The 25,130-nt window shown below is 40.8% G+C and overlaps 1 protein-coding gene across 1 annotated transcript in view; it reads right to left on the bottom strand.

Moving 5' to 3' along the window:
* Positions 1-25,130, bottom strand: part of NMNAT3 (nicotinamide nucleotide adenylyltransferase 3) — a 77,820-nt gene that overhangs the window by 2,184 nt on the left and 50,506 nt on the right. Inside the window, exons 3-4 of the mRNA XM_077827035.1 lie at positions 18,148-18,331; positions 10,247-10,356 (exon numbers count right to left, since the gene is read on the bottom strand). Of these exons, the coding sequence (XP_077683161.1) occupies positions 10,247-10,356; positions 18,148-18,331 (294 nt within the window). The remainder of the gene's footprint in view (positions 1-10,246; positions 10,357-18,147; positions 18,332-25,130) is intronic.

The raw sequence follows: 25,130 nt of genomic DNA, 5'->3' as shown, positions 1-25,130 counted from the left end.
CATTATGTTTTTTCCAGAGTACTTCTGACCGAGCGGAGGCAGCTTCCAGCATTTTCCCAGAGCAACCAAACTTAATATTACTGTTGTGTACTGGTAAAGTAAGGCTATTAGAGACCTTTCTTCTATCTCAGCATCATCTCCTAAATATAGGTTAGGAGTAATAAAATCTAGTAATATTAAATCAACCTTTTTTAAAAAGTGAAAAATAATGGACAAAAACCCAGAGACCAGGAAATGCAGCATTAAGGCTGCTACTGCCCTTAATTCACCCTGTTCCATGGGAGTACATCAGTCCTTGCAGTAGGCAAGATCACATATTTTTCCAGTACCTGGTAACCATACATGCAAGAGGTGGTGAATTCAGGACAAACCAGAATTACTGTAATGTGGATGTTCTTCCTTTAGTGGTTTATCTCAGAACTTCCTTACAATTATTCTCAAAGTAAGTGTTTATGGTTTACATTTCTGCTATGTTTTGTTAGGTTTATATCACAATTACACACACAAGAACCATGTTAAAAGGACATTATTAAGGTTGCAAAGTCAAGCACTCAAAAGTTAGGAAATTAAGGTTGCCTGTGAACCTTAGTGTAGCCCCTCTGTGCACATGCTTTACGACACAGTCTTTAATTACATGTTCATACACACTTTTTCCCCACAGGACAGTCTCATTCAGTACACAGAGTGGACAGGGCTCATCTAATCATCAGCTTTTCATTCCCCCCGCCCCCCCCCCAGTTGTTCAATGTGTGGCCCCATACTTTATTTACTGCACTCTATTCAAACCCTGCTCCAAAGACAGTGGAAAATTATGACAGTGATTTACCAACATTAATTTTTTTCACAATAAATTATTTCACAATACCCTTGTAAGCTGAGGAGACATTATCCCCATTTTACAGTTGGAGAACTAAGGCACAGAGAGATTAAGTTAAAAAGTATCTACTAATTTTGGGTTTCCAATTTGAGATGCCTAGGACCATATGTACCATTATATAGTGTTTCATATGTTCAAAGCATAGCTTCCATTGACTTCAGTTGCAACAGTGAGTGCTCAGCAATTCTGTAAACCTGACACCATTCCCTCAAATCAGGTACTCAGAAAATGAGGAACACACAATTAGTGATTACCTGGTTTCAGTGACTAGCCTAGCATCACTTAGGAACTTTGTGGCAGAGGTAGGGATAGAATTTAATTCTCCAGAATAGCATTCAACTGCCTTAACCATGAGATCATCCTTTCTCTTCCTACAATCTTCTATCTCATTCACTACACACCTTCCAACTTTCGTAGTAGGTTGCCATCTTCCATGTGAACCAGCACTACAGGGGGATGGCATGCTTTTTGCCTGTGGATTTCACAGACATTAGCTGACAGCAGAGGAATGGTGAGACTTAGAATTTTGGATTCCATTTCAAGCTCTTCAGAGGAGTGTGCTCTAGGATGCCAAACACTGACCCCTGCAGCTCCATCTCCTCCAATCTGTCCGGGCCCAATCTTGTCTTTCCTACTCCTCATCCCGGACCCAATTTTCCCGTCTGGACTCCCTCTCCTGCTCTCAGTCTCAATCTCCTTGCTCAGCCATTCCCAGTTATCTTCCACCAGCACCTTGTCCCAATATCTCTTTGCCCAAGCAGTCTCTGCTCCCTGCTCCTCATCTGATTTGTCTCTCCCCTCCCCACCCCACTGGCCTCCAGTGACTCCCAACCTCACATTTACCAAACCCACAGTCTTCCTCCCTGGGCTCCTTGTCAAATATCAGTTTCAGCCTCTTACCTTCTCCACCCCCACCACCCATTTCCTTCTCTCTTTGCTCAGCAACTCCCAGTTCTTCTCCTGATTTCTGGCCCCTCATCAGATCTGTCTCTCTTCCCCTTGACCTACTGGTTCCCAGTCCCACTCTCTTTGTTCAACCAGTCCCCGCCACTTTGTTTCCCTCCCTGGCTCCCAGTCCTAGTCACTTTGCCCAACCAGTCCCAGTCTCCTACCCCATTCCCAGTTTTCCTCTTTCATCCCTTACCAACTTCCATGCCAGTTCCCTCACCCCAGATTTCTTGTCCCAGTCTACTCTCCCTGCCCCTCGTCCCCGGCCCTCGATGCTAGATCTGGCTCTTGTCCCTCTGCATTTGAAACAGGCAATTTCCCCCTTGGGCACCCTGGGCAGGGCCGGATTAACTTTTTGTGGGACTGGCGCCAAACACAATTGTGGTCCCCCATGGGGCAAGGTGCAGGATGGTCAGTCCTCCCACCACAACCGCACAGCACCCTGCACACCACACCGCTCGCTCAGTGCCCCCCACCCATAGACCTCCCTACTGCCCACCCCTTCCTCACAGTCCCACCATCACAGCTGCACAGCACCCCATATTCCTGAGGGGGTTCTGCACTAAAAAATTAAAAATTCTGTGCACAATATTTTAAAGTTCTGCACATTTTATTTGTCAGTAAATAAATGTGGAGGCGTCAATACGGCAGTGGGGAGCACGACCACTGGTGGCATGGAGGTGGGAGATTACCCTGCAGGGTGGGGGTGGGGCTGGGACGGAGCAGAGGCAGGGGCTTTGGAGAAGAGGAAGGGCGGGGGTGGAGCAGGGGCAGCTTTCCTGGCCAGCTTAGCCAGCCGGGGGATCGGGCTGGCTGGGGCCCCTTCTGATTGTGGGCCCGGCGCCATGGCGCCATGGTAAACCTTGTACTGACCCCGGGACACACTGAGAGGACAGGAGAAACAGACTCCCTGCTCTCAATTCAGGTGCCCAACCGGGCGCTGTCTGCGATCATAGGGAGCAGCAATTACAGGGAAAGACCTGCTCATCTCTCAGCTGGATAAAATCTTTGGAAAACAGAATGGAAAAGCTCCAACAAGTCTCTACTGAGTACTTGTGAACTGCAATTTTTCAGAGGCTTATAACTTAGCCAAATTTAGGCAGATATTCATGGGGGTGGCAAAAGGAACATCCATGACATAAAGGTCACCTCCCTGCCAAATATCAAGTCACTGCTCCAAAGCATGGAGGCACAAGAGTGTCTCAAAGAAAAGGTCACCAGAATTTTTTAAAACTGGGTTAAATGCTGTTTGAAATGACTGGGTTCTTTTTTCCTGTAATTTTCCAGCAAAGTTCAGCCTGAAACAGGTACCTGGCATGGCAAATTTCATCCTGAAAGCTTAAAGCTTGGCAAAGTTAAAAGCAACCAAAAACTTTTAATGGGAAGTGTCAGACAACCTTAATAATATAAGGCAAGGTGGCACAAAGCCCAGATAGACTAAGCATAGGATTGGGAAACAGAAATTCATAAGTTCTAACCCAGACACTCAGTGAGCGTTTGGGAAAGTCTCAACCTGCGTCTGTCTCAGACTTTGCCTGCAGTAGGGATTTGACCCAATTACAGCCATTGCTGGCCAGCCTCCATACACCCTATATAGGCAAGGCTGCTATTTGCATGGGTGAAATTTAACTTACTTTCAAGGAGAACTTTACACAGAGGTCTGCTGTATCACTCTTACATCGAGCTGATGCACATCATTCTTAAGATGAAAAAAGATATAAGTACTAATTAATAATACTTTTAGGGCCAGATCTGCCAATAGAGCAAAATATGTGGGCCCCTCACAGTGTTAAGTCCAAAGGGATCAGAGATTCACCAGCACAATCCCCCTGGAACACCTGCTCCTCCAAGGAACCTGGAGACAATAGATGCAGACCAAAAAGTAAGCATTGGCAGCATAGGAGGGAGCAGGGCCAGGCAAAGCAAGAGATAAGTTGATTCAGCACATCTCCAAGGAGCCTTTATTGACAGGCTTCTATGAAGCCCCAGACAGAACTTCAAGTGACTTTCCCCCTGGCAACACACTTAGGAGAATGGGGACAGTACCACTGCCAGACCCCCTTGAGGATTTCGGGGTGTCAATGTCTCTATGTGCTACAGCTGGTCAAAAAAAAGTCAGAAAATTCTTGCCATTTGTCAGTTAAATTTCTAAAATCAAAAATTCTTGACCAGCTGTATCACAGTAAGGAGGGTGGGCTGGCAACTTTCAACCCCTGCACATTCGCCGGTTAAAATGGGCCCAAAGCATTTAAAAGGGGCTCTGCAATATTACAAAGAAAAACAGCAGCAGCACCAAAACTCTACACATGCATGGTGCAGGTGTTGGACAGAATCGGAGCTAGAATTTGCCCACAAAGATAAAAGAGGGATGGGCAATCAAGTTTAGCTCAATGCAACCAGTAGCCACGCTCATCTTTAATGTGGAAGTATGGCCTGCAGAGATTGCAATACCCAGCATGCAATGCACCATCTTGATTCTGGCAGCCAGGAAACTTGCTCCATTTTAGGTGATTTAGGTGCAGCCCTTAGAGTCTTGGCATGTTTTCCATGCAGTTAAGAAAAGTCTGAACGTCTCTCAGCATTATAAGAAAGGATATTTTTTAATATGGTACTGTGCAGTTCTCAAAGGTAGTTAATACTCGAAGTATTTAATATTAAACAGGAATTGTGCCATACTAGAAAACTACAGTATCACCTTGTCTCCTTCTCCAGAACTGTTGTGATGTCACCAGCACTGTACACAAGGAACAGAAAGCTTGCTGAGAAGCTCCATTGCTTATTTAAAAGGACAACTAAAAGGTCATGTTATCGGTAGACCTATTGGGTCTCACAGCTGCCTTTCATTACAGGATAAATGTAAAAAGCAACAGAGGTCCTTTATGGAATAGATAGCTGAAACAACAGGGGCCTCAACCCAAAACAAAGTCACACACAAGTCTGGAGAAGGAGAGAGATTAATGTGGCACAAGAGGCGGTGGTATGACTATGATCATTCAGAGGCAAGGGACTGATTGGATTGGAGAGAGATGTGTGTATCTGTGTGTGAGAGAGATGAATTGAAGAAACCCCTCAGAAGCACACAAAGGAAAGGAGCAAAGTGCCAAGGAGATATCAGAACAAGCACTGGGAACACAGTCCTGAGTAAAAACCTAGAGAGAGTTTTTTGGGCTGAGTGCTGGTTAACAGAGGCTTGGACTATGAGCAATGAAACTATCTCCTGTTGTTTAATTCCTCTGTGTTCAAGGAAACAGGACTTTGTAATTTCTTCTTGTGATGCTGTCTAATTAAAATATGATCATGCAAATCATTGTTGCTCCCACTGTTATATAATTGCAACAAATCTTATACAAAGTGTGATGTATGGCCAGAAAGGGTTAAGCAGCTTGCAGGCTAATTGACCCAGAGTCAATCATTAGAGACAAGTTAGAAAAGTATGTGAATGGTAATTAGGGCCACTCCATGCTAGATAGGCTAGAACTTTGAAATGCAAACCTGTATTGTTAGAAAATTGGAGGTGATACTAATTGTATGTGTATATTTACATCTTGTCAAACATTAGGAACTGACTGTTTACATGGCTATCTGTCACTATAGCTATTGATTCAGAGATAAAAATGGAATATTAACATTTAAATTAACTGTAAACAGGATATCGCTGTGTTCGTCTCTCTTTGAAATGTATAGCAAATCACCTGAGAATGATGGAAAATGGGCAATTGCCTTATGTTAACCTGTGTGGATAATTACCGGCAATGCTTAGGAAGTACATCTACCTCAAAAGTACTCATAATTGCCTATTGTTTGCCGAAGGACTCTGAGCTGTCACAAGAAGGCCTGAAATTGTATAAAGATGCCATGGGTCCCAATCCTTTTAATCTCAGATCTGCTTGATGCTTCATGCAGGGGAAGCTTCAGCCACAAGGCTGGACCACCCTGAATATAAACATTTGGACTATAACCTATGAACTAATTCTGAAAGAACTCTTTGCAACTAGAAAGCTCACCATCTCTGCTATGAATCTGAATTTCAGAAATTGTAGTCATGTCTGTAGGTATACTGATCTTTTAACCAATACTCTTTCTTTTCTTTTTTAATACATTTTAGTTTAGTGAATAAGAATTGGCTGTAAGCGTGAATTTGGCTAAGATCTGGAAGATTCATTAACCTGGGAGGTAATGTTTCTGATCCTTTGGGATTCATAGAACTTTCTTATATGACGAATAAGATTTTCAGTAATCCTCATCATCTTTGACTTGGGTGTCTGGGTGGAGGCCTGAGGCTGAGCTTCTTTTAGGGAACTGTGTTGTTGGCTTCTGGGTAACCAGTGAGGAGTTATAGAAGCTGTTTAGTGCTGGCTTGGTAAATCTAAGTACTGGAATATCCACCAGCTTTGGGGATTGCCTGACCCATTCTTTGCAGTTCACCCTAATTGAGTGATCTCAGTTGGCTCCCCTGGGACGCCAGTCACACTTGTAAATAAACAGGACTCATCAAAGAAATATCCAACTCCATCATCAATTTCTCCACCTGTCTGAAAGTCTCTGAATTTTGGCTAACAGCACAATTGAAAAAGGAATAACCGTGCAATGAGACAATAAAGCTTCCATGAAGAGTCTCTAGTTGGTGTGTGGCTCATTAGAAGGTAGCAACATTTTCTGTTTAAAATGAGGTAGATGGCTTTTTTCATTATAAAAGGCCAAACTAAAATAATTTTTTAAAAAAATCCTGAAGTAGACTCTGGCCTGTGTCCCAGATACTACATAATACTACATCACAAAATGCTTTATAGCTTTAGCTGGTTTGTTCATAGCATTCTCTCTCTGAAGGTACATGCACTGCCCTTTGATAGATTACTTTAAACAACCAAGCTTGCCATAAGTTCAAACTACAGACAACACACTATCCATCCTCACAGAAAATATCCAAACAGAATAAGAAATCCTTTGAAAGAGGAAGCAAATCTTGGACTATTGTCCAAATTTAACAAATGGCTAGTTTTACAAAAGGCTGCCAATATAACCAGCACATTTTTCCCCCAAAGGCAATACAGTGAGGAAAAAAATAATGTCCTTAGACTTTCAAGGACATCCTGCAAAATAATGATCTCCACCTTTCACAATTGATAATAGATCTAAAGCCCAAATGCCCACAGACCAGTGCTGCAATTTTTGATGAGTACAACAGCCTTTATTTCAGGCCATGTCTCTATAAATCCAAAAAGAAGAAAGACTGGGAAAATTTTTGCAAGTTTTTGATTGGTGTGACTGAATCAATAATGGACAGAAATGAACTACCATACTCTGCAATGTCATTCAGGGAAGAAGGACAGGGTTAGCCAAAGGAGAAACAATCATTAACACAAAGAAAGGAGCTGGATTTAAGATCCAGCAAGCTTTAATTAAGAAAGACTGCTGTTGGACTAAGCCATGTAAAAGCATTTGAAAGGTGCCAAATTTATTCATGTAAGGCAACTTGGAGACTTGAAATGCAAGGAATTCAATTTCAAATAAAACGAAGATCAAGTGTCTCATAAGCAGAAAAAGAAATACTGTATGTGAAGCTTAATTCAGTGAATCTATCAAGAATGTGAAACCCTGCCAGAATATCATACAAGGGACTGAGGGAAGAATTAACATGGAATCAGCAACCATAAATCATTTCTAAGTCCTTTCAAAGCAAATTATTAGCAAACAAATTCCAAATTATTAGCAAACAATACTGTTATAGTATTTACTGTAGTTTTTGAAAAGAATACTATCATCATAAAATAAATAATTAAAGTATAGCAAAAAGTTCCAGTGCCATCAGGAAAAATAATTTGGAGATTCTCAACGAGTTAACTTTTCAGCAGCTATTATCTTCCTTTTACATCATCACAACCCTGAGAAAAAGGGCTGGAGGTGAAATAAGTCTGAGGCATCCTATGAGGCTAGAGGGTTTTCCAGATCATCATAGGTTACATACCTTGAGAATAATGCAGGTTTTGATAAGGCCTTGTTTTCAGGTGGCTGTAAAGTCCTGTGGCTGGGAGCTCAGGGGGAAGGCAGATGACATAAGGAGCATCGATGGCCTTCCTCCTTTCCATTGCTGCCAGGATGGGTTGCACCGAGTAGCAATACCATTGCAGAATTAATAAAACTGCAGTCATTTGGTCTAAAATCCAGATGTCTGTATCTGTCCTCATTGGCCCCTTCTATTTAAAATGTACATTAAGTACAGATGAATTCAGTGAGGGACAAAATTATGACAACTAGGCTGTACAAAAAACCCTAGGTGTCACTTTGCGTACATTTTGCAAAAAAACAAAGTATTTGTTGGAATTTTGCTTCAACTTTTTTGTATGCAAAATTAAACTTAATTTCATCATGCTTCACAAACCTGCTATTAGATTCTGATTATTAAGCCTTTTTGCAAAGATGGTGAAGAGCCCAAATTCACCCATTTCTACTTTTTCATACGGCTCTGAGAATTCTATAGTTGCACTGGCTTGCCACTAAAAAGTCAGCATTTACTAACCTCTCTCTCAGGATTACTGAGACACTGCAGCAACTTCCTGGTCTAGGTTGTATAGCAAATCTTGGCAAATGCTGACAATGGCCCAGATTCTTTGTCATGTGGCACAAAAGGAGCAGAGACTTCCTGCATCTTCCTAGAGAGTGCAGAGACGACACAGGCAACAAATATGCCATCCTCCACAGCAGCCCAGTGTAGAGGGAAGGGAGGGTGAGTGACAAGATCACACTGTGCTCCCACCATCTCCAGATAGTTCCAGCTGGCATAGATTAGAGCAATCCTTAGCTACTCTAACTCGTGTCTGGAGATGGGCAGAGAATCGTGAAGCTCCCTGACGGTATGTCTGCACTGCAGCTGGGAGCAAGCCTACCAACCTGAGTAGAAAGATGCACACTACCCGGAGCCCAGCTAGTCTGAGTCTGTCTACCTAGGCTGGGAGGCTCATTTCTAGCTGTAATTTAGACATACCCTCACTGCCCCACTCAGTCTGTGCCGCATTGAGTGGATCTTGGTTGCAGGTGTAAATCTGGCCTGTCGACTGTAAATCACCTACAAACTGAGAAAGACTTTATGTGAAACTAAATGATCAGTTTGAAAATTAGTGTTTTCCTTTTACTGTTACATAAAGTGCTACCCAGATCATTATTCAATTCACAATGGCTACAGAGCATAGTCTTACAGTTGTCAAAAGACAGTTGCATTCAGCAGTCTATTAACCCATTTACACCAGTGGCAGTTACCAATGTGAATCCGTCACACATCAGTGGTTAATTAAACCTTCTTAGACTATGTAAGGATGTTACAGTCAGTGGATGCAATAACTAGAAGTCTGCAGTCTCTCCTTGTGGGGTTAATGGCTGCCTTAGCAAGTGACAATGACAAGATTCAAGTGGAAAGTCAGATGCAGCACAAAAAACTGCTTTCCGGAGGTTTCTTGGCAGCAAGAAATATCATTTGGAAGTGCCAAGTTATAATATCTTCATAGTCATAGATACGAGTGATGAATTCATCTAACTACAGTGTATGGTTTGAGAGGGGAGCAACTTCTTCCTATTCTGTGCATAATCAAGATGAGGAAAAACAGATCCACTGTGACTCTCTTCTGGGCAATCTGTCAACATGTAACTTAACCTTCCTCTAGGCAGCGCTCATTGGAAGAGCGGGAGCTTTTAAAGTCCTTATGTCATCATGAGAAACTTTAATGTAAGAGAAGAGAGATTATCTATGCCTAAAAACGTTTCAAGTACTGTGGGGGCAAAAGTAAATGCCCTCAGAAATCTAGTAGTGTCTCAACAAACCACAGACCCAGGGAGTAGAATGATGAAATAGAAAATCCCCAAGTAGAGCATTTCTTCTGTTTTTAATTCAGTATTTTTAGAGTTTTCCTACCCAAAATTGTAGTAATAAAATAAATAAATAATAAACTAACATACTACTGGGGCATTATGTATGCACTTTTTGAATCATTCTTGCACATAGTCCAATGTTAGCATTACAATGAGAAGTAATTTTATATTTTTCAATATGTTTTTTTAACCTTTTCCTCATTTTTTGGCTTATTCCCTCTATGTAAGATCAGCACGATAGCAACTCATATTCTCACAGTTACAGCTTCAAGAGAAAATATTTCAGATTTTTAAAAGATTTATCAGGGATTAGAAACCCAAAACCTGAAAATACCAACCCAAAATGGAGTACAATTTTATCTCAATATGGCAATCACTGCAACCAAAGGTGAAGCTGCAGTTCTGAAGGCATTTGGATTTGTTTATTTTTGGCATAAAGCTCCAACCATCAGAAGAATGAGCTACTATGTCCAACTTTCCCACCGCAGTTAGGTTAATCTGGTAAAGGTGAATTGGTTTCACTTCTAAAACAACGATCACTGTTTACCATAACAAACAAACCTGGGTCCAATGAAGAAAGGAAATCCTCAGTAGCTCTTTCTATAGGCCAATTGTTTCTCATGAGTTCCTTCCTGAACTGGAGCGATCTGAGCGACTCATTATAATGGTGCCTGTGTTAAAATAAAGGCTTTGGTGTGAGGTAATCCTCTCAGAGATACACAAAGCAATTACCTGGCACTTTCAGCTTCCAGAACACAGTCTGCTTCTATGCACTTTAAACTTTAATGAGATGTGTGAAGAATTCACCATATTCATTCTCTACGTCACAAGATTAGTATCAATGGTAGTTAACATTCATGCACAATACACAAAAGTTCCATGTACTGGTTACAGTCCCCAGTCCCTTTTAAAGCCCTCTACTTATTACGGCAGCTATGGTAGCAACTCCACATTTAAAGCATCGTTGAGATTTTTGCTTAAAGCAGAATTAAAATCCCTCCATTTTTCATTTTAATTGTTACATTTAGTTTCCATATTAAACACAGACTTTCCATTATTATTATTTTATTAAAATATTCAATCTTGGAGAGGAGATTTTAACAATGATACTTTTTTCCAAAGCTTATTCCCCAAGAGTCTACCTTTTTATTTATTTATTTTCCTCGTTCCTTTAGTTAAAGAGCCACAGTCCCCAGAAACTCCAAACACATAATTCTCATGAGATTCCAGATATGGCTACTTTTCAAATTTAAATGCAAAGGGAGTTATTGCCTTATGTGTCATAACTGAGTTTAACCCTACAAAGACAGGCTGACGTAGCTGCCCAGATCCACCAGCAACTTACATTTGCCCTCACTGCTCTGTCGCCAGCCCTCCTGCTCTGTCTCCAGGCAATAGCCCTTACCACTCCTACTTGTCTCTGTGCTTCCTTGACACCAGTCTCCTTGCAACTTGACTATCTTCAGTAGTGAGAGTCCCAATCCAACAGACCAGCTACAGTCTGTTAGAATGGGACTCCCATCTATGGGAGGTATGCCAGACTGAGAGATTGCCTTTATAGAGCTCCAAAATCGACTCCTCAATATACTTGGCCTACAAGAATCCTCCTCCGACCATGTTCTAGTCCAGAGGTGGGCAAACTATGATCCGTGGGTCACATTTGGCCCACGGGACTGTCCTGCCTGGCCCTTGAGCTCCTGGCCGGGGAGGTTAGTCCCCGGCCCCTTCCCCTGCTGTCCCCCCTCCCCTGCAGCCACACTGCTGCGCGGGCAGAACGGCTTGTGCCCACCCACCTCCAGGCTTTCCAATAAGCCAGTCCTGCCGCTCTGAGCAGCATGGTAAGGGGGCAGGGAGTGGGAGGGATTAGATAAGGGGCAGGAGGTCCTGGGGGGCAGTCAGGGGACAGGGAGTGGGGGTGGTTGGATAGGTCGGAGGTTCTGGGGGTTGGGGAGCAGGGGGCAGTTTGACAGGCATGGGAGTCCCGGGGGGCAGTCAGGAGACCGGGGGCAGTTGGATGGGGCGGAGGTTCTGGGAGGGGGGGCAGTTAACGGACAGGGAGCAGGGGGCGGGTTGGATGGGGTGGAGGTTCTCGGGGGTGGTCAGGGGATGGGGGTTGGATAGGCGTGGGAGTCCCAAGGGGCCTGTCAGCGGGCGAGGGTGTGGATAGGGGGCGGGGAAGTCAGGGGACAGGGAGGGGAGGCTGGATAAGGGGTGGGGTCTCAGGGGGTGGTTGGGGCGGGGGGGTCCTGGGAGGGGGCAGTCAGGGGACAAGGAGCAGGAGGGGTTGGATGGGTCAGGGGTTCTGAGGTGGGCAGTCAGGGGGCAGGATGTGGGAGGAGGTGGATAGGGGGCGGGGGCCAGGCTGTTTGGGGAGGCACAGCCTTCCCTACCCAGCCCTCCGTACAGTTTTGCAAGCCTGATGTGGCCCTTGGGCCAAAAAGTTTGCCCACCCCTGTGTTAGTCCCCATTACCAACTGGTAGCACTGAGAGAGTAAGGAGAGGGAAAGAAATTTAGCCAAAGTTGCCTGAGAAGACAGATTCTCCACTGAATGAAATCTCTTAATGAACATTAGAGCTAAGACCCTTTTCAATGGACATTAGCAGGACTACTGGAATGGGACTCCTGATGCAGGGGTTTAAGATATTAGAGGGAAGATGAGGGCCTGGATAAATGGGTCATCAGTGGCTTTCTGCTGGCTCTGTAAATCCCAACGCACAGTGTTCCCAATCCCCAGCTTGCCAAGTCCAGTTCCCTGATGGCCAATAGAATTTTTTTTTCCAGTTCACAATATATTAGTGAGGCCACAAGTAAATATTTCTGCATTCTTCTCCTTTACTACTTTGTTTTTGTCAGTCTTTTACTTCTTTGCATTCTCTTTTGGGTTTTGCTCCTTCTCACCTGTCCTGTTTCTCCCTTGCTTCACTCTCCACTCCTAATTCCTGGTTTTATCCAGCTCCAGCTCCCCGCTCTGCCTCCAGCCCTACTACCCGACTCCATCTGTGAGCACAGAAGATCTAAAAGCACCGCTGTGAGGCCAGAAAGACTAAAGGGTAACACTTCTTCCTTAACTCAGGCTATATGTTATGTATAAATTCACTGGTGATCCCCGACATCTCTTCTGGTGGTATTCCGAGAGGTGACTTAAGTTTCCCCCCTTCAAACAATATAAAACACAGTTTTAACGGTTTCTGCCGTTATTTTACAATGTAAATTTTTTTTAAAAATCAAACCCTTTTTTATAAACATATAAGAGTTGAAGAAATATATAATGCAAGGCATCAATCTACAGTATGAAACTCTTACTATATTAACACAATCTTCAATGCATTAATCAATGCAATGCAATCCAGAATCCTTCAATAACCCATTGCACAAAGTTAATTGCGGACCGGGGTTTTGTATAGGACAAAAACTGAACCACGACTCTGTACAGTGTACATTGTAAAGGCTGTTAGCTTTTCATTTAAACAATGGCACAATGTACCTACTAATCTACAAATTCCCAGGCTTCTGAATTTATATATACAACTTTATTTAAATACATATGTATCATGTTTTATAGAGAAACACACAATATTATATTATAAACATTATAGTAAAACATGGGGGATAAAAGGCAGCAATTTTAAATTTATCTATTCTCTTTCTTCCAGAGAATGCTTCCTACATTACTGGTGGAATTAAAATATTGCTATGTCTGATCATTAATATCAATACAAACCTAATTTCTCTGTCCTAAATTAATCCCTGGTGTAAATACACTGCAGTCAGGCCTCAGTCACAACAGGGGTACAACATTTAGTTCATTGTGTTTATTAACAATGCTGATTTATACTCAGAAATATACACAATATGCCGTAACTGACTGGAATTAGATCCAGTGAGTCCCTTCCTCCCCAGCTCATGGTGCATGAGGAACATATTGCACTGCCATGCAAAACCTGAAACTCACAAAGAACAATTCTCATTTCCCCTCTGCATTGCAGGACCTGCTACTCATGTTAGAATTTATTTCACAACCAGAGGAGATTTTAGCAATCCACCAAAAATGCCTTTACTGTGACCCACAGTGAGAAAAGCTCACAGAACGTAATTCAGGAGTGGGGTGAGGGGGATAAAGTCTATTAATCTTTCTCCCTATACAAGGCAATGCAAAGCTGTGGAAGCCTTTGACTGGCACAGCAGCCAGGGTGATGTTTTGTCAAATCATACCCATAATGAGGAACGAAAATTCCTTAAACAGATACTTTTTATCTTCACTGTGCCTCCCGATCCCTCAACAAATTTCAGGGACACGTTCCCCAAAACATCACGCAAAATAATCTACACTGCCTGCATAAAATCAGCATATGTAAATCATGTTTATGCAAATTAGAATTTTGCTTTGCTACCACATTTTTAATCATAAAAAAATAAAACCCCACACAGAACTGTAAGTTATTCCCATGCCCCCTAACAGGACACAATATACCAACACAGTAAAGTGTGTGATTCAAATTGCTGATGAGAAGGGAGAGCTATGTACAATAATGCTTGATTTTTACCACTTTTTTCCGGTATCAAAATATCTTTCAGCTTGCTACTAAAATTATAGAGAAACACACAGTGAGGAAAGCAATCAGTCCTTAATTTAGTAAGCAGGATAAGAGTATATTGTATGGACCTGATTCTCAACTGGTATAAATTGGCATAGCTCTACAATGAAGATATGCCAATTTATGCTAGCTGAGGCTCCATCCCTATTATTTCTTTAACAAAAATGGAAGTGACAATTAAGATTGCTTGGCATGCCATTTTACCAAAACACTGAATTTATATTTAAGGGACTGGATTAAGCACAAGGCATCAGGTATTAGTGCTTATTTCAGCTAGAAAGCAGAGAGCTCAGTCACTGCTTTGAGGGAAACTGTTACTCTTATTCTTGCTAAAATGCTTGTTTCACTTTTTCTTTTCTATTACCTGCTTTAATTTTAGCGTTTAGGTAACAATTGATTAATAAAAGAAAGCATGAGAAATTGTGACAATAAAACTTGGTTATTAGTGTGCTCTAAACTCTTTGATGGGTAAAAAGCTACAAAGAAATCAGAATTAACACAGTTTATCACATTAATAAGTGAACTCTCCACCTGAACTGTTAGTGCACAAATTCTTGGTGCCTCAAATCTCTTCATAGTTCTCTTTAGGTACCCTCTCTGTACAGATTGTGCACTTGGTTGCTCACATGAGACTGTGGTTATAATCACTGACAAAATACATACATATATAGTTTACATTTATACAGCACCTATTCTCCCAAAGGACTCAAAAGTATCTTACAAACCAGATGCTTACAAGCAGCATGTCTACTGACTTCAAAGGGAGCTGTGAGTACAGAAGGCTGGTAGGACCAAGCCCTGGATAACCACAGGGCTCACTTCACCTTGAAAACCTGCAGCTGCTTCTCTGGTGGAAAGCAGCAGTTGTTTAGGAATGATGCAACGTGATTGTTTAGGAAAACAAGAGAAGAATAACATGCCTAATTGACATTACTTTCCGGACAATCCTGGAAGGTTTTTGTCTGAGCCTCTAAGCTTTGTGCAACAGGTCTAGAAACTGGCTCTAATCAGAGGGAGAAAAAGCACATCCCATAGTGAGGACAGATGGCTGTGGCTGAAAATGTTGAATCAACAACATAGCTATAGCACACTCATGTTCCTTGGAGGTCTCTCATAAAATACAGGCTAAACCTTCTATAATTTCTATGTTCTAAAATAGAAATAGGACAAGAAGTAAAACATGTTGTGATACACTCACCATAATGTATTTATTTATATGTATGTGTGCGTGTGTATAGCGGAAGTTGTAAGGTTTCAGACAAAAGGACACAGCAAGTTCAGGTGGTTTTAAAAAAACGGCAGCTGCCATGGAGTTGGGTTTTACTAGTTGCGAGTTTCAGTAAGAAATCCTTCAAAGCACTGGTTTGAACTGATAAACATGCAGAAAAAAATGGTACTGAGGGCAAAAATATCTCAACTAATTTAGTGGAAGTTCAAGAAAGTAGACTGGTTTGCAAGTTATATTAGCCTCCTGTTTCTTTGTACTAATCCATCCAGAAAGGCCTTGGCGAGGAGAGTTTTTTCTCACAGCCACATGGTTCCTAACCTATTTAGACCATGTGACCTAAGAACAATGTCCGTTTAATATTACTTAATTTCTTAAACTTACCCGGTGAAATTAAGGACAATTTTCTAGAGTGACTAGTGACTTGGTGTGCCTCAATTTTGGGGTGCACAATTTGAGTCGTGTGCACTGAATTGAAAACCAGTCCCCTCTAATGGGTCTCAAGTCAGACGTCTAAAAAGTAGGGCATCCAAAATTACTGTTTGCTTTTGAACATTTAAGACTAAGAGGCAGAATATGTAGGGCATTCAGAATCAACACTTTGGTTATCAGACCATTCAAGCTCTGGGTTTGGAGGGCTGATATTGGTTTCATCTTTAGGGGACACACACTGCATGTGAGAACAGTGATATCATAGGTAAAGGTATGTGTCATTTATAGGTACTGTATGTAAATATTAGTAGTAGATGTTCGGTCTATAACACGATAGCATTCCTTTTTAAAAGTGATGATCAGGACCACAATCAAAAGGTTTTAGTGCTTTCATAGTCTTAATCTCTATCCTCCTGGGTAGATAAGATCTTTAAGTAATGAAAATTATAAGTATTCTTAAACTCATGTAGGTATGTCAGTACAGAAACATGTAGACTAAACATGCACAGGTACTTTAATTTTCAGACAACTCACTCAATTTTTCACCTGTGAACATATGCATACACATATTTTGCCCATGAAAATTCAGAGACCATGGCTGAAAACTTGTTCCTTAATCAGCTGTATGCACCAAAATCAACTGTTTAAAAATCCAATAAAAATCCTCTCAAAAGATATTTCTAGATTAACTGTTGGCTTCTTTCTTGTTTCTCTCCCTCCCCCCTACTAGAATCCAGAGATATGCATTTCCAGCATGCCAGGCAGACTTTAGAACTGTCATCAAGGCCAACATGGAAGAATTACTTACCTAGTAGTTTGGCTTCTCTGAAAGCATTATTCTGGTCAGAGTCTCACAGCTGGCTCTTGTGCTCCCTAATGTGAGATGGGAAACTCCCCAAGATCTCAAATTCTAAATCCCCAATGTCAGCAGAAGTACACTGAGGCACATGTCATATTACTACTGGTGGTCTCACACCACACACACTCCACCCACCCCCAGCCTCTCTTGGAACTGTCCAGTCAGTTCCTGGTTAAGTAGAAAATGATATCTCCCACCGCCACCCTGAAGAAATCCTGCCAAAAAGATATCTTTAGAGAAGCAAAATTACACAGTAATCTTCTCTTACTATAGCACCTGGAAAGAATTCTCCCTCTCCGAGATTGAAGAAAGATCAAAAGTGAAACCATAAATAACTGCAACAGGAAGCAAGAACAAGGCTGAGGCCAAGAAATGAGAAGAATATAAAAGAGAGGTAAGATACACACCAAAACCCGTCACCTTTTGACAGCTTTCAAGATGCATGCTAACAGAACTCTAGCAGGTGGGAGAGTTTGCGCTCCCCTACATCCCTGCAGTACTGAACGACCAGAGTAGGATTCTTCCCCACAGACTGAATTCAAGCAACAGTGCTTCACAAGCTTATGAAGTGAGGACTACATAACTGCTTTGTGTAAGATGGAAACAGCCCTGAGGCAGACAGAGGAAACCACCCTACCTTGGATCAAATGAGCCTTGACATCATTCTTGAGTTCAGGCCAGCCACACATTAAAAGCAAAAAGAACTGGACCTGACTGGAAGGCAGGGGAGGGACACAGCAGAAAAGGACCCCAAAGCAAGGTCAGTGCTGAGTGTATTGAAGAACTGGAGCAACACGTGAAGGGACATGGACTTTGGAATGGAGCTTCTTCAGTGACTCTAATCAAGAAGGAACTCACTGAAAGGTTCCCATGGTGGCAGGTAATGTCCTGGATGGTGTGTGACCACTAGCGTAAGGGTGTGTGTAGTGGAACTTGTGCCACAACCCAATACTACTACTCTTATAGACTAAAAAGCCTGAGAGCTTGGGGACTTCCACCCACCTTGCACTGGGGAACACTAGACTCCAGAGAGAGAATCCTGCTCAGAGAAAAAAGTTTAGTTCATGAGTGTTCGTAGCCCACAGACCTAGCATCCTTATCACAAAGCAGATGATTCATGAACAATCCGTAAGAGGCTTTTCATCTCTGGGCAAAGATGAATCACATCCCTTTGTTTCTGTTTAAGTGAATGGTCTAAAAGGCCTACTCAACTAGTACTTTGTCCTAGTGAGCATACTTTGCCCCTTCCATTGCATTGTAGCCCTGTTAAAATGCAGACATGACAAATGCTGTTCCTTGTGAGCTGTTGAGGCCTCTGGCAACTCTATGAATAAAAATAAACACAATTACCTCAGCACCTTTACAGTCTCAGTCCATTTCTCCTGTTCACTCTCCCATGGATCCACTCTAATCCAGTCCGATGTCTCCAGTGCAAGTTGAGCCATTGCTATCCGGTGCCTCGCTGAAACCAAGCCTCTCTTTCCATAGTTATCACTGACTGGAGAAATGATACCTTCAATCACCTGGTACCTTCCTTTGGAAGACAAGAAAGAAAATCAGCATTTTAGATCTTTTTTAAAAATGGTGATAAAAAGGAATTTATGTAAACACTGAAAAGCAATGTTCCTGTTCTTCTGTGATCTAAGTTCTATTATTGATATGTTAACTCCATTGGACAATATTAAAAGGAAAGCTGGATGAGTATATAACTTCCTGCAAACAGAAATGTTTGTCAAGCTCACTGAAGAAAAGGTTAATGAATTTTTAGTTCAAGTAACTGTACCACTGCAGCTTTCAGACAGCCTAGATGATGAATGTTTTAATTGACCAAAGTTTGTTTCCAAGCATCTCACGCATACCATTTAACAAGATTATCATGCTTCCTCATCAGGCTAAAACAAGAATTACACTATGTAAAATCGGAGCAGTTTTCTGCTGTATTGTTTAATAGCACAAACCAGTCAAATCAGTAGATTCAAAAATTCTATTTTTTGTATAGCACAGGATGGGTGATGAAGGTGTTTTAAAACAAAACTTAAAACACTGTGGAAAAACATCCTTGCTGAGTTTATCTGCCATGAAACCAGCTTTCCATCTGGTTGATCATGTTAACTAAATGTGAAAATATGCCTGTCTTTTCCAACTACTGTAATGTAATGAAATCATTAATGCTATAAGCTGTCATAGTCAGATTCTGCAGCCCCAAATTCAAGTCAGGAAATAAAAGCAGATAAAATCTTCCCACAAAAGCTATAGCATTCATCCAAATAGAAACAGCAGAGAAAGGCAGCTCCAACATGAGCTTCACGTCCTTAGAATGGATAAGAACAGAGTGCAGAATAGAGATGTTTCAATAAATACAAATGATCACGCTAAGATCTTTATGAATCTAACATAGGTATTCTAAGGTATATGGGGAGAAAATAAAATAAAAACAGATCTCTTTATAATTTACTTATTACTGAATAAAGAAAAAAAAATGAAATCACCCTGCTGCGGCCAATCTCTATTATTCTACAAAGAGGGCTATCTTGAGAGCCTCATAATTTATTTCTGATACTTGAACATGACACCGTAATCTAATAGCTTGCAATTTCATTTTATACATTGGGGTGAGATTTTCAAGAGAGTCTAAGGGAGTTAGGCACACAAATCCCATTACAATTCAACAGGATTTGCATGCCTGTTTGCTTTGAAAAACCCAGCTTAAAGTATCTTCTCTTTTAAACCATCCTCATATAGGCAATGCAGCCTGTGGAGCTGGAAAGTGTCATTAAATCCACCTCAGTCTGAAAGTGAAAACATTTTCACTTACATATGGTGAAGGTTCATCTAAAGTGTTGAACAATATATGACAGGTACATAAAATATTTTAATTGTTGTGTAAACTTACAGTGCTACCTATAAGATTTTTATTAATAACACTGATAAATAAATCAACTGCTTTGATAATATAGTGCTATAATAGATCCCCAGTTAGGGAGGGAGTTGCAATACAGTATGGATTCATATATTGTATTTACATTATATAACGTACTTTGCTTATAACATACTATTCAACAATTTTCATTTTTGGGCTTCAGTTAATTAGTTTTCAATATTTCTATAAAAATAAGGCGGAATATATTTGTTCTTTTATAACTATATACCACAGCAAATATATTTAATAAAAGAACTAAAAGCTCAAGTTGGAGTGTGGTCACATTATCCAAGTAAGGGGAAATTACTTTTAATTGCAGTACCTTAAAGTACTGTGTCTTTGTTAGATGTACACACCTGGATCTTTAGTCTGAACTAGATTTGCATCTTTCCAGTGGGGTAAGCAATGATGAAAATCAGAATCTTCTGCTCTAAAAACCACAGAGGTAAAGAAGAATCTCCATTAGCTGTAACAGAATTAGGTCTTATGTCCTCTGAAATAACTTACACATCTTAGCAGGTCTGACCTTCCACTGCATGATATACACACACATTGGTACTTTGAAAAGGGGAACAAAGAGGACCCAGGGAATTATAGACCAGTCAGATTAACTTTGATCCCGGGAAAGATACTGGAACAAATTATTAATCAGTTTGTACCCTGGAGGATAATAAGGTTTACAGGAATAGCTAGCACGGATCTGTGAAGAACAAATCATGCCAAACCAACTTAATTTCATTTTTTGACAGTGTTACTGGCCTAGTGGATAGGGGAAGCAGTACATGTGATATATCTTGATTTTAGTAAGGCTTTTGACACAGTCCCACATGACAATCTCAAAAGCAAACTAAGGAAATGTGGTCTAGATGAAATTACTATAAAGTGGATGCAAGCCCGTACTCAAAGACAAGTTATCAATGGTTTAGTGTAAAACTGGGAGTATCTAGTCCCACAGGGGTCAAGTCTGAGGTCCGGTATTATGTTCAATATTTTCATTGATTACTTGGATAATGCAGTGGAGGATATGCTTATCAAATTTGCAGATAACACCAGCCTGGGAGAGGTTGCAAGGTCTTTGGAGGATGGGATTAGAATTCAAAACAACCTTGACAAATTGGAGAATTTGTCTGAATTCAACAAGATGAAATTCAATAAAGACAAGTACAAAGGTACTTCACTTAGAAAGGAAAAAAAAATCAAATGTACAGCTACAAAATGGGGAATAACTGGGTTGGCAGTTGTACTGCTGAAAAGGACCTGGGGCTATAGTGGATCATAAACTGAATATGAGTCAACAATGTGACGCAACTGCAACAAAGTCTAATATCGCTCTGGGGTGTATTAACAGGACTGTCATATATAAGACATGGGAGGCAATTGGTGAGGCCCCAGCTGGAGTATTGTATCCAATTCTGGGCACCACACTTCAGGAAAGATGTGGACAAATTGGAAACAATCCAGAGGAGAGCAATAAAAATGATAACAGGCTTGGAAAACTTGACCTATGAGGGAAGGTTAAAAAAAACTGGGCATATTTAATCTTAAGAGAAGAAGTCTGAGGAGGGATGTGATAACAGTTTTCAAATATATTAAGGGCGATTTTAAAGGGGACACTGATCAATTGTTCTCCATGCCCACTGAAGACATGACAAGAAATAATGTGCTTAATGTGCAGTAAGGGAGATACAGGTTAGATATTAGGTAAAACTTTCTAACTGTAAAGGTAATTAAGCTCTGGAATAGGTTCCCAAGGGAAATCATGGAGTCCCCATCCGTGGAGGTTTTTTAACAAACCTGACAAACACCTGTCATGGATGGTCTAGGTTTACTTGGTCCAGCTGCAGTGCTGGGGGTTGGACTTCATGACTTCTTGAGCCCTACATTTTTAAGATTTACAAGCATTTATTCAACATTGGCACTTATATTTTCTACTTGAATTCTTGTTTCTTTCCCAAACCTCCATCAGAAGACTTCAGTTCCATTTTAGTACACTGATACCAAATATTCTTGACACTCCAACTATCACTTACAATTCTCCTGAAACTGAGCTTACAATAAGACACCTATCACCCATAATAATTATCCTTAAAATAACCAGAATTCAGTTTTCTCCAGGTTTTCCTCCCTCAAATGAGCACTCAAACTTTGTCTTTAGTAATCAATTTCTTTTGGGTGCCATCTGTGGTCACCCTGAATCTTTACAATTACTGTTTGTCGTGGTGTTTGTATTTAACATGGGCTTTTGAAAATCAATTTTTACTTTAAACTAACAAAGTTTAGTTGACTACAAAATAACAAAGACTTCGGAGGTGGGATTTTTTTTTTCTTGAGCATGAGAATCCTACTTTTTCTAGTGCCAGTGTCTTCATACTACCTTTTTTTTTCCTGGTAAAGTTTTTTTAAACAGAAATCTTCAAAGATTCCAGATATTTCTTTTGTTTGGTGTTGTAGACTCCCCTTCTGATCTCGGATATAAAGGATTTCTGCTCTCTTTCCACCCTCAGATATGAGTCATTCATTTGCTTTGTCTCCTTACGCACAGCAGTTTTGCTCTAGCCTATTAAAGTCTCTGTTTTTTTCAGACAGAATCGTGTCTAGCTGGCCTCTTAGGATTGCAGGTTTCCTCAGGATTTTTATTCGAATGTTCTCTTTTGTTCTCCTTAGTTCTTTTAGCTTCTCTGCCTTTTCCTCCACCCTTCCTGATATTATAACATACAGTTTATCATTTCAGAGCCTGTGGCCCACTTGCATCATGATTTGAAAATATCTTCCTAACTTATCTGAGTTCAAAAACACATCATGTCTTAATCAGTGGTTGTTGATTGGGAGTTGTGCCCCTGAAGCCTGACCAATATTTATCTTTACTATTACTTGGGCATCGCCTGGCCCTACAATCTGGTTCATCTCTGCCTACACTACGGAATGCATTGCAAGCAAGAATGCATACTATTATGTACTCTCAGATGTGGTATAGCTGATGTGAATGAGGGAGAAAAGGTGTTCATGGTTGCTCTTAATTCCACCCAACTCTTTAATAATCTTACTGATTTTTTTTTGTCATTTTTTATTTGCATTAGGTATTATCCTGTGTTTTTATCCTCTCTCCAGCTGCAATCTGACCTGTCTAGTTTGGGATATATTGTAAAATTGAGATCTCCTGTTATAATGTACTGAGTTGTAAATTCTTCCAGTATATGGGAGATGGTCTCAAAGAAAGGCTGTTGTCCCCCTGTTGGGAATATGTACTAAGCCCAATGAGATTTCTTTCCTTTTAAAAATAATGTAACAGATCTCCCCAGCTATCTTCATGCCAGCAGATTTAAACTGTGTGGCCTTCATGACTTAAAGGTACACTGTAAAAATGGCCATATTTATTGTCTAGTGATATTGCTCAGTTTACAAATACAAAGAGCTTTTCCTTACTGCCAGCCATATAAACTCAACCTGGGATATGAAAGCTAAACTGGGTTATTTCCTTCCTTCCTTGGCTTTGTCACCAGTAAAACCTGACCAGTAATAAAGGTCCTGAAGGCAAATTTCTGCTTTCGCATTGAGTAGAAGTCTAGCTGCAGTAGCAAGGATTGCACAGCGAAGCCACGGTTGAGCTGTGGCAAGTACAAATCTGCCTGAAATTGGTGGGTAATACTTAACCTGACTCAGCTGTGTCTCCACTTGCCACTACGTGGGCTGCTGTGGCCACACTGCAATTTATATTCATGCTAGCTCGATAAGAGGTGGTGTGAGTATGAGTACACGAGCAGGTGAATCACACCCCTAGCTCAGAGTGTAGAGGTTGCCCTTAGCTATATTGGCGCTGCAGAGATAAGAGGTAGAACAAGTAGTTAAAAACTAATGTCAGGCAATAAAGTAAACATATGACTCTGAATACATACATTGAAATGGAGAAAGGATGGTCTTCTGGTTAAAGAGCTCAACTGAAACCCAAGCCACCTGGGTTCAGTTCCTGGCTCTCCCATGCAGTTCTTATGTGACTGTAAGCAACTCACTTAATTTTTCTCTGCCTCAGCTACAGGTAAAATAAGGCTTCCTTTGTCTATGTTGTCTACTTAAACTGCAACCTCTTTGGGAGAGCACCTAATACAATGGGTCCCAGATTTCAGTTGGGGCCTTTATGCACTACTATAATATAAATAAGAATCAGGTAAGAACATGCTAATTTTATGTTGTCACTTTTCAGAATGGAACTGTACCTTTGAGATTACTACTCTCTGTCTTCTGACTCCTGGCAAATAGAGAATTTCTGATTGAAAATACCCCTATGGCAATTTCCCTTTCTTGGCCTGCTCAGAAGTCTCTTTTGTATAAACAATCTACATGGCTAATCTCTGAAATTTAGTTACCACTTTTTTTGTCTCAGCTAGATGGGTTAATCCCTTTGCGTTAAATGGACATTGGCTAATGTTTTTGAAGTCGGGTGTCTAATGTTTTGCACCAAAACCTTTTCGGCACCTAAATAAATGGCTTGATTTTCAAAGGTACCTTGAATGTGAAGTTCCTGCTGATCCAAAATGAAACAGTTGCTTGTTATTTACTTGTGTTCTCTAAGAGCTACTTATAATCAACAAATAGTTGTAATAATTACTTAGCATATTTTAATTATTTAAAGTAATTAAAAGCTAAAAGAACACCCAAACATCATAAAGAATATATATAATTTGGGAGATGGATAATGGTCATTAGAATCATGGAACTGGAAGGGATCTCGAGAGGTCATCAAGTCCAGTCCCCTGCACTCATGCCAGGACCAAGCACCATCTAGACCATCCCTGACAAGTGTTTATCTAACCTGCTCTTAAAAATCTCCAACGATGGAGATTCCACAACCTTCCTAGGCAATTTATTCCAGTGGTTAACCCCCCTGACAGTTAGGAAGATTTTCCTAATGTCCAACCTAAACTTCCTTTACTGCAATTTAAGCCCATTGCTTCTTTTTCTATCATCAGAGGTTAAGGATAATTTTAAAGAAAAAGAATAATTTTTCTCACTCCTCCTTGTTACAACCATTTAGGTACTTGAAAACTGTTATCATGTCCCCTCTCAGTCTTCTCTTTTCCAGACTAAACAAATCCAATTATTTCAATCTTCCCTCATAGGTCATGTTTTCTAGACCTTTAATCATTTTTGTTGCTCTTTTCTGGACTTTCTCCAATTTGTCCACATCTTTCCAGAAATGTGGCACCCAGAACTGGACACAATACTCCAGTTGAGGCCTAATCAGCGTGGCATAGAGTGGAAGAATTACTTCTTGTGGTCTGCTTACAATACTCCTGCTAATACATCTCAGAATGATGTTTGCTTTTTTTGCAAATGTTACAGTGTTTGACTCATATTTAGATTGTGATCTACTATGACCCCTAGATCCCTTTCCGCAGTACTCCTTCCTAGACAGTCA

This window comes from Eretmochelys imbricata, chromosome 9, assembly GCF_965152235.1.
Source record: "Eretmochelys imbricata isolate rEreImb1 chromosome 9, rEreImb1.hap1, whole genome shotgun sequence".
Lineage (NCBI taxonomy): Eukaryota > Metazoa > Chordata > Testudines > Cheloniidae > Eretmochelys > Eretmochelys imbricata.
This window is presented reverse-complemented; position numbering and strand designations above follow the sequence as displayed.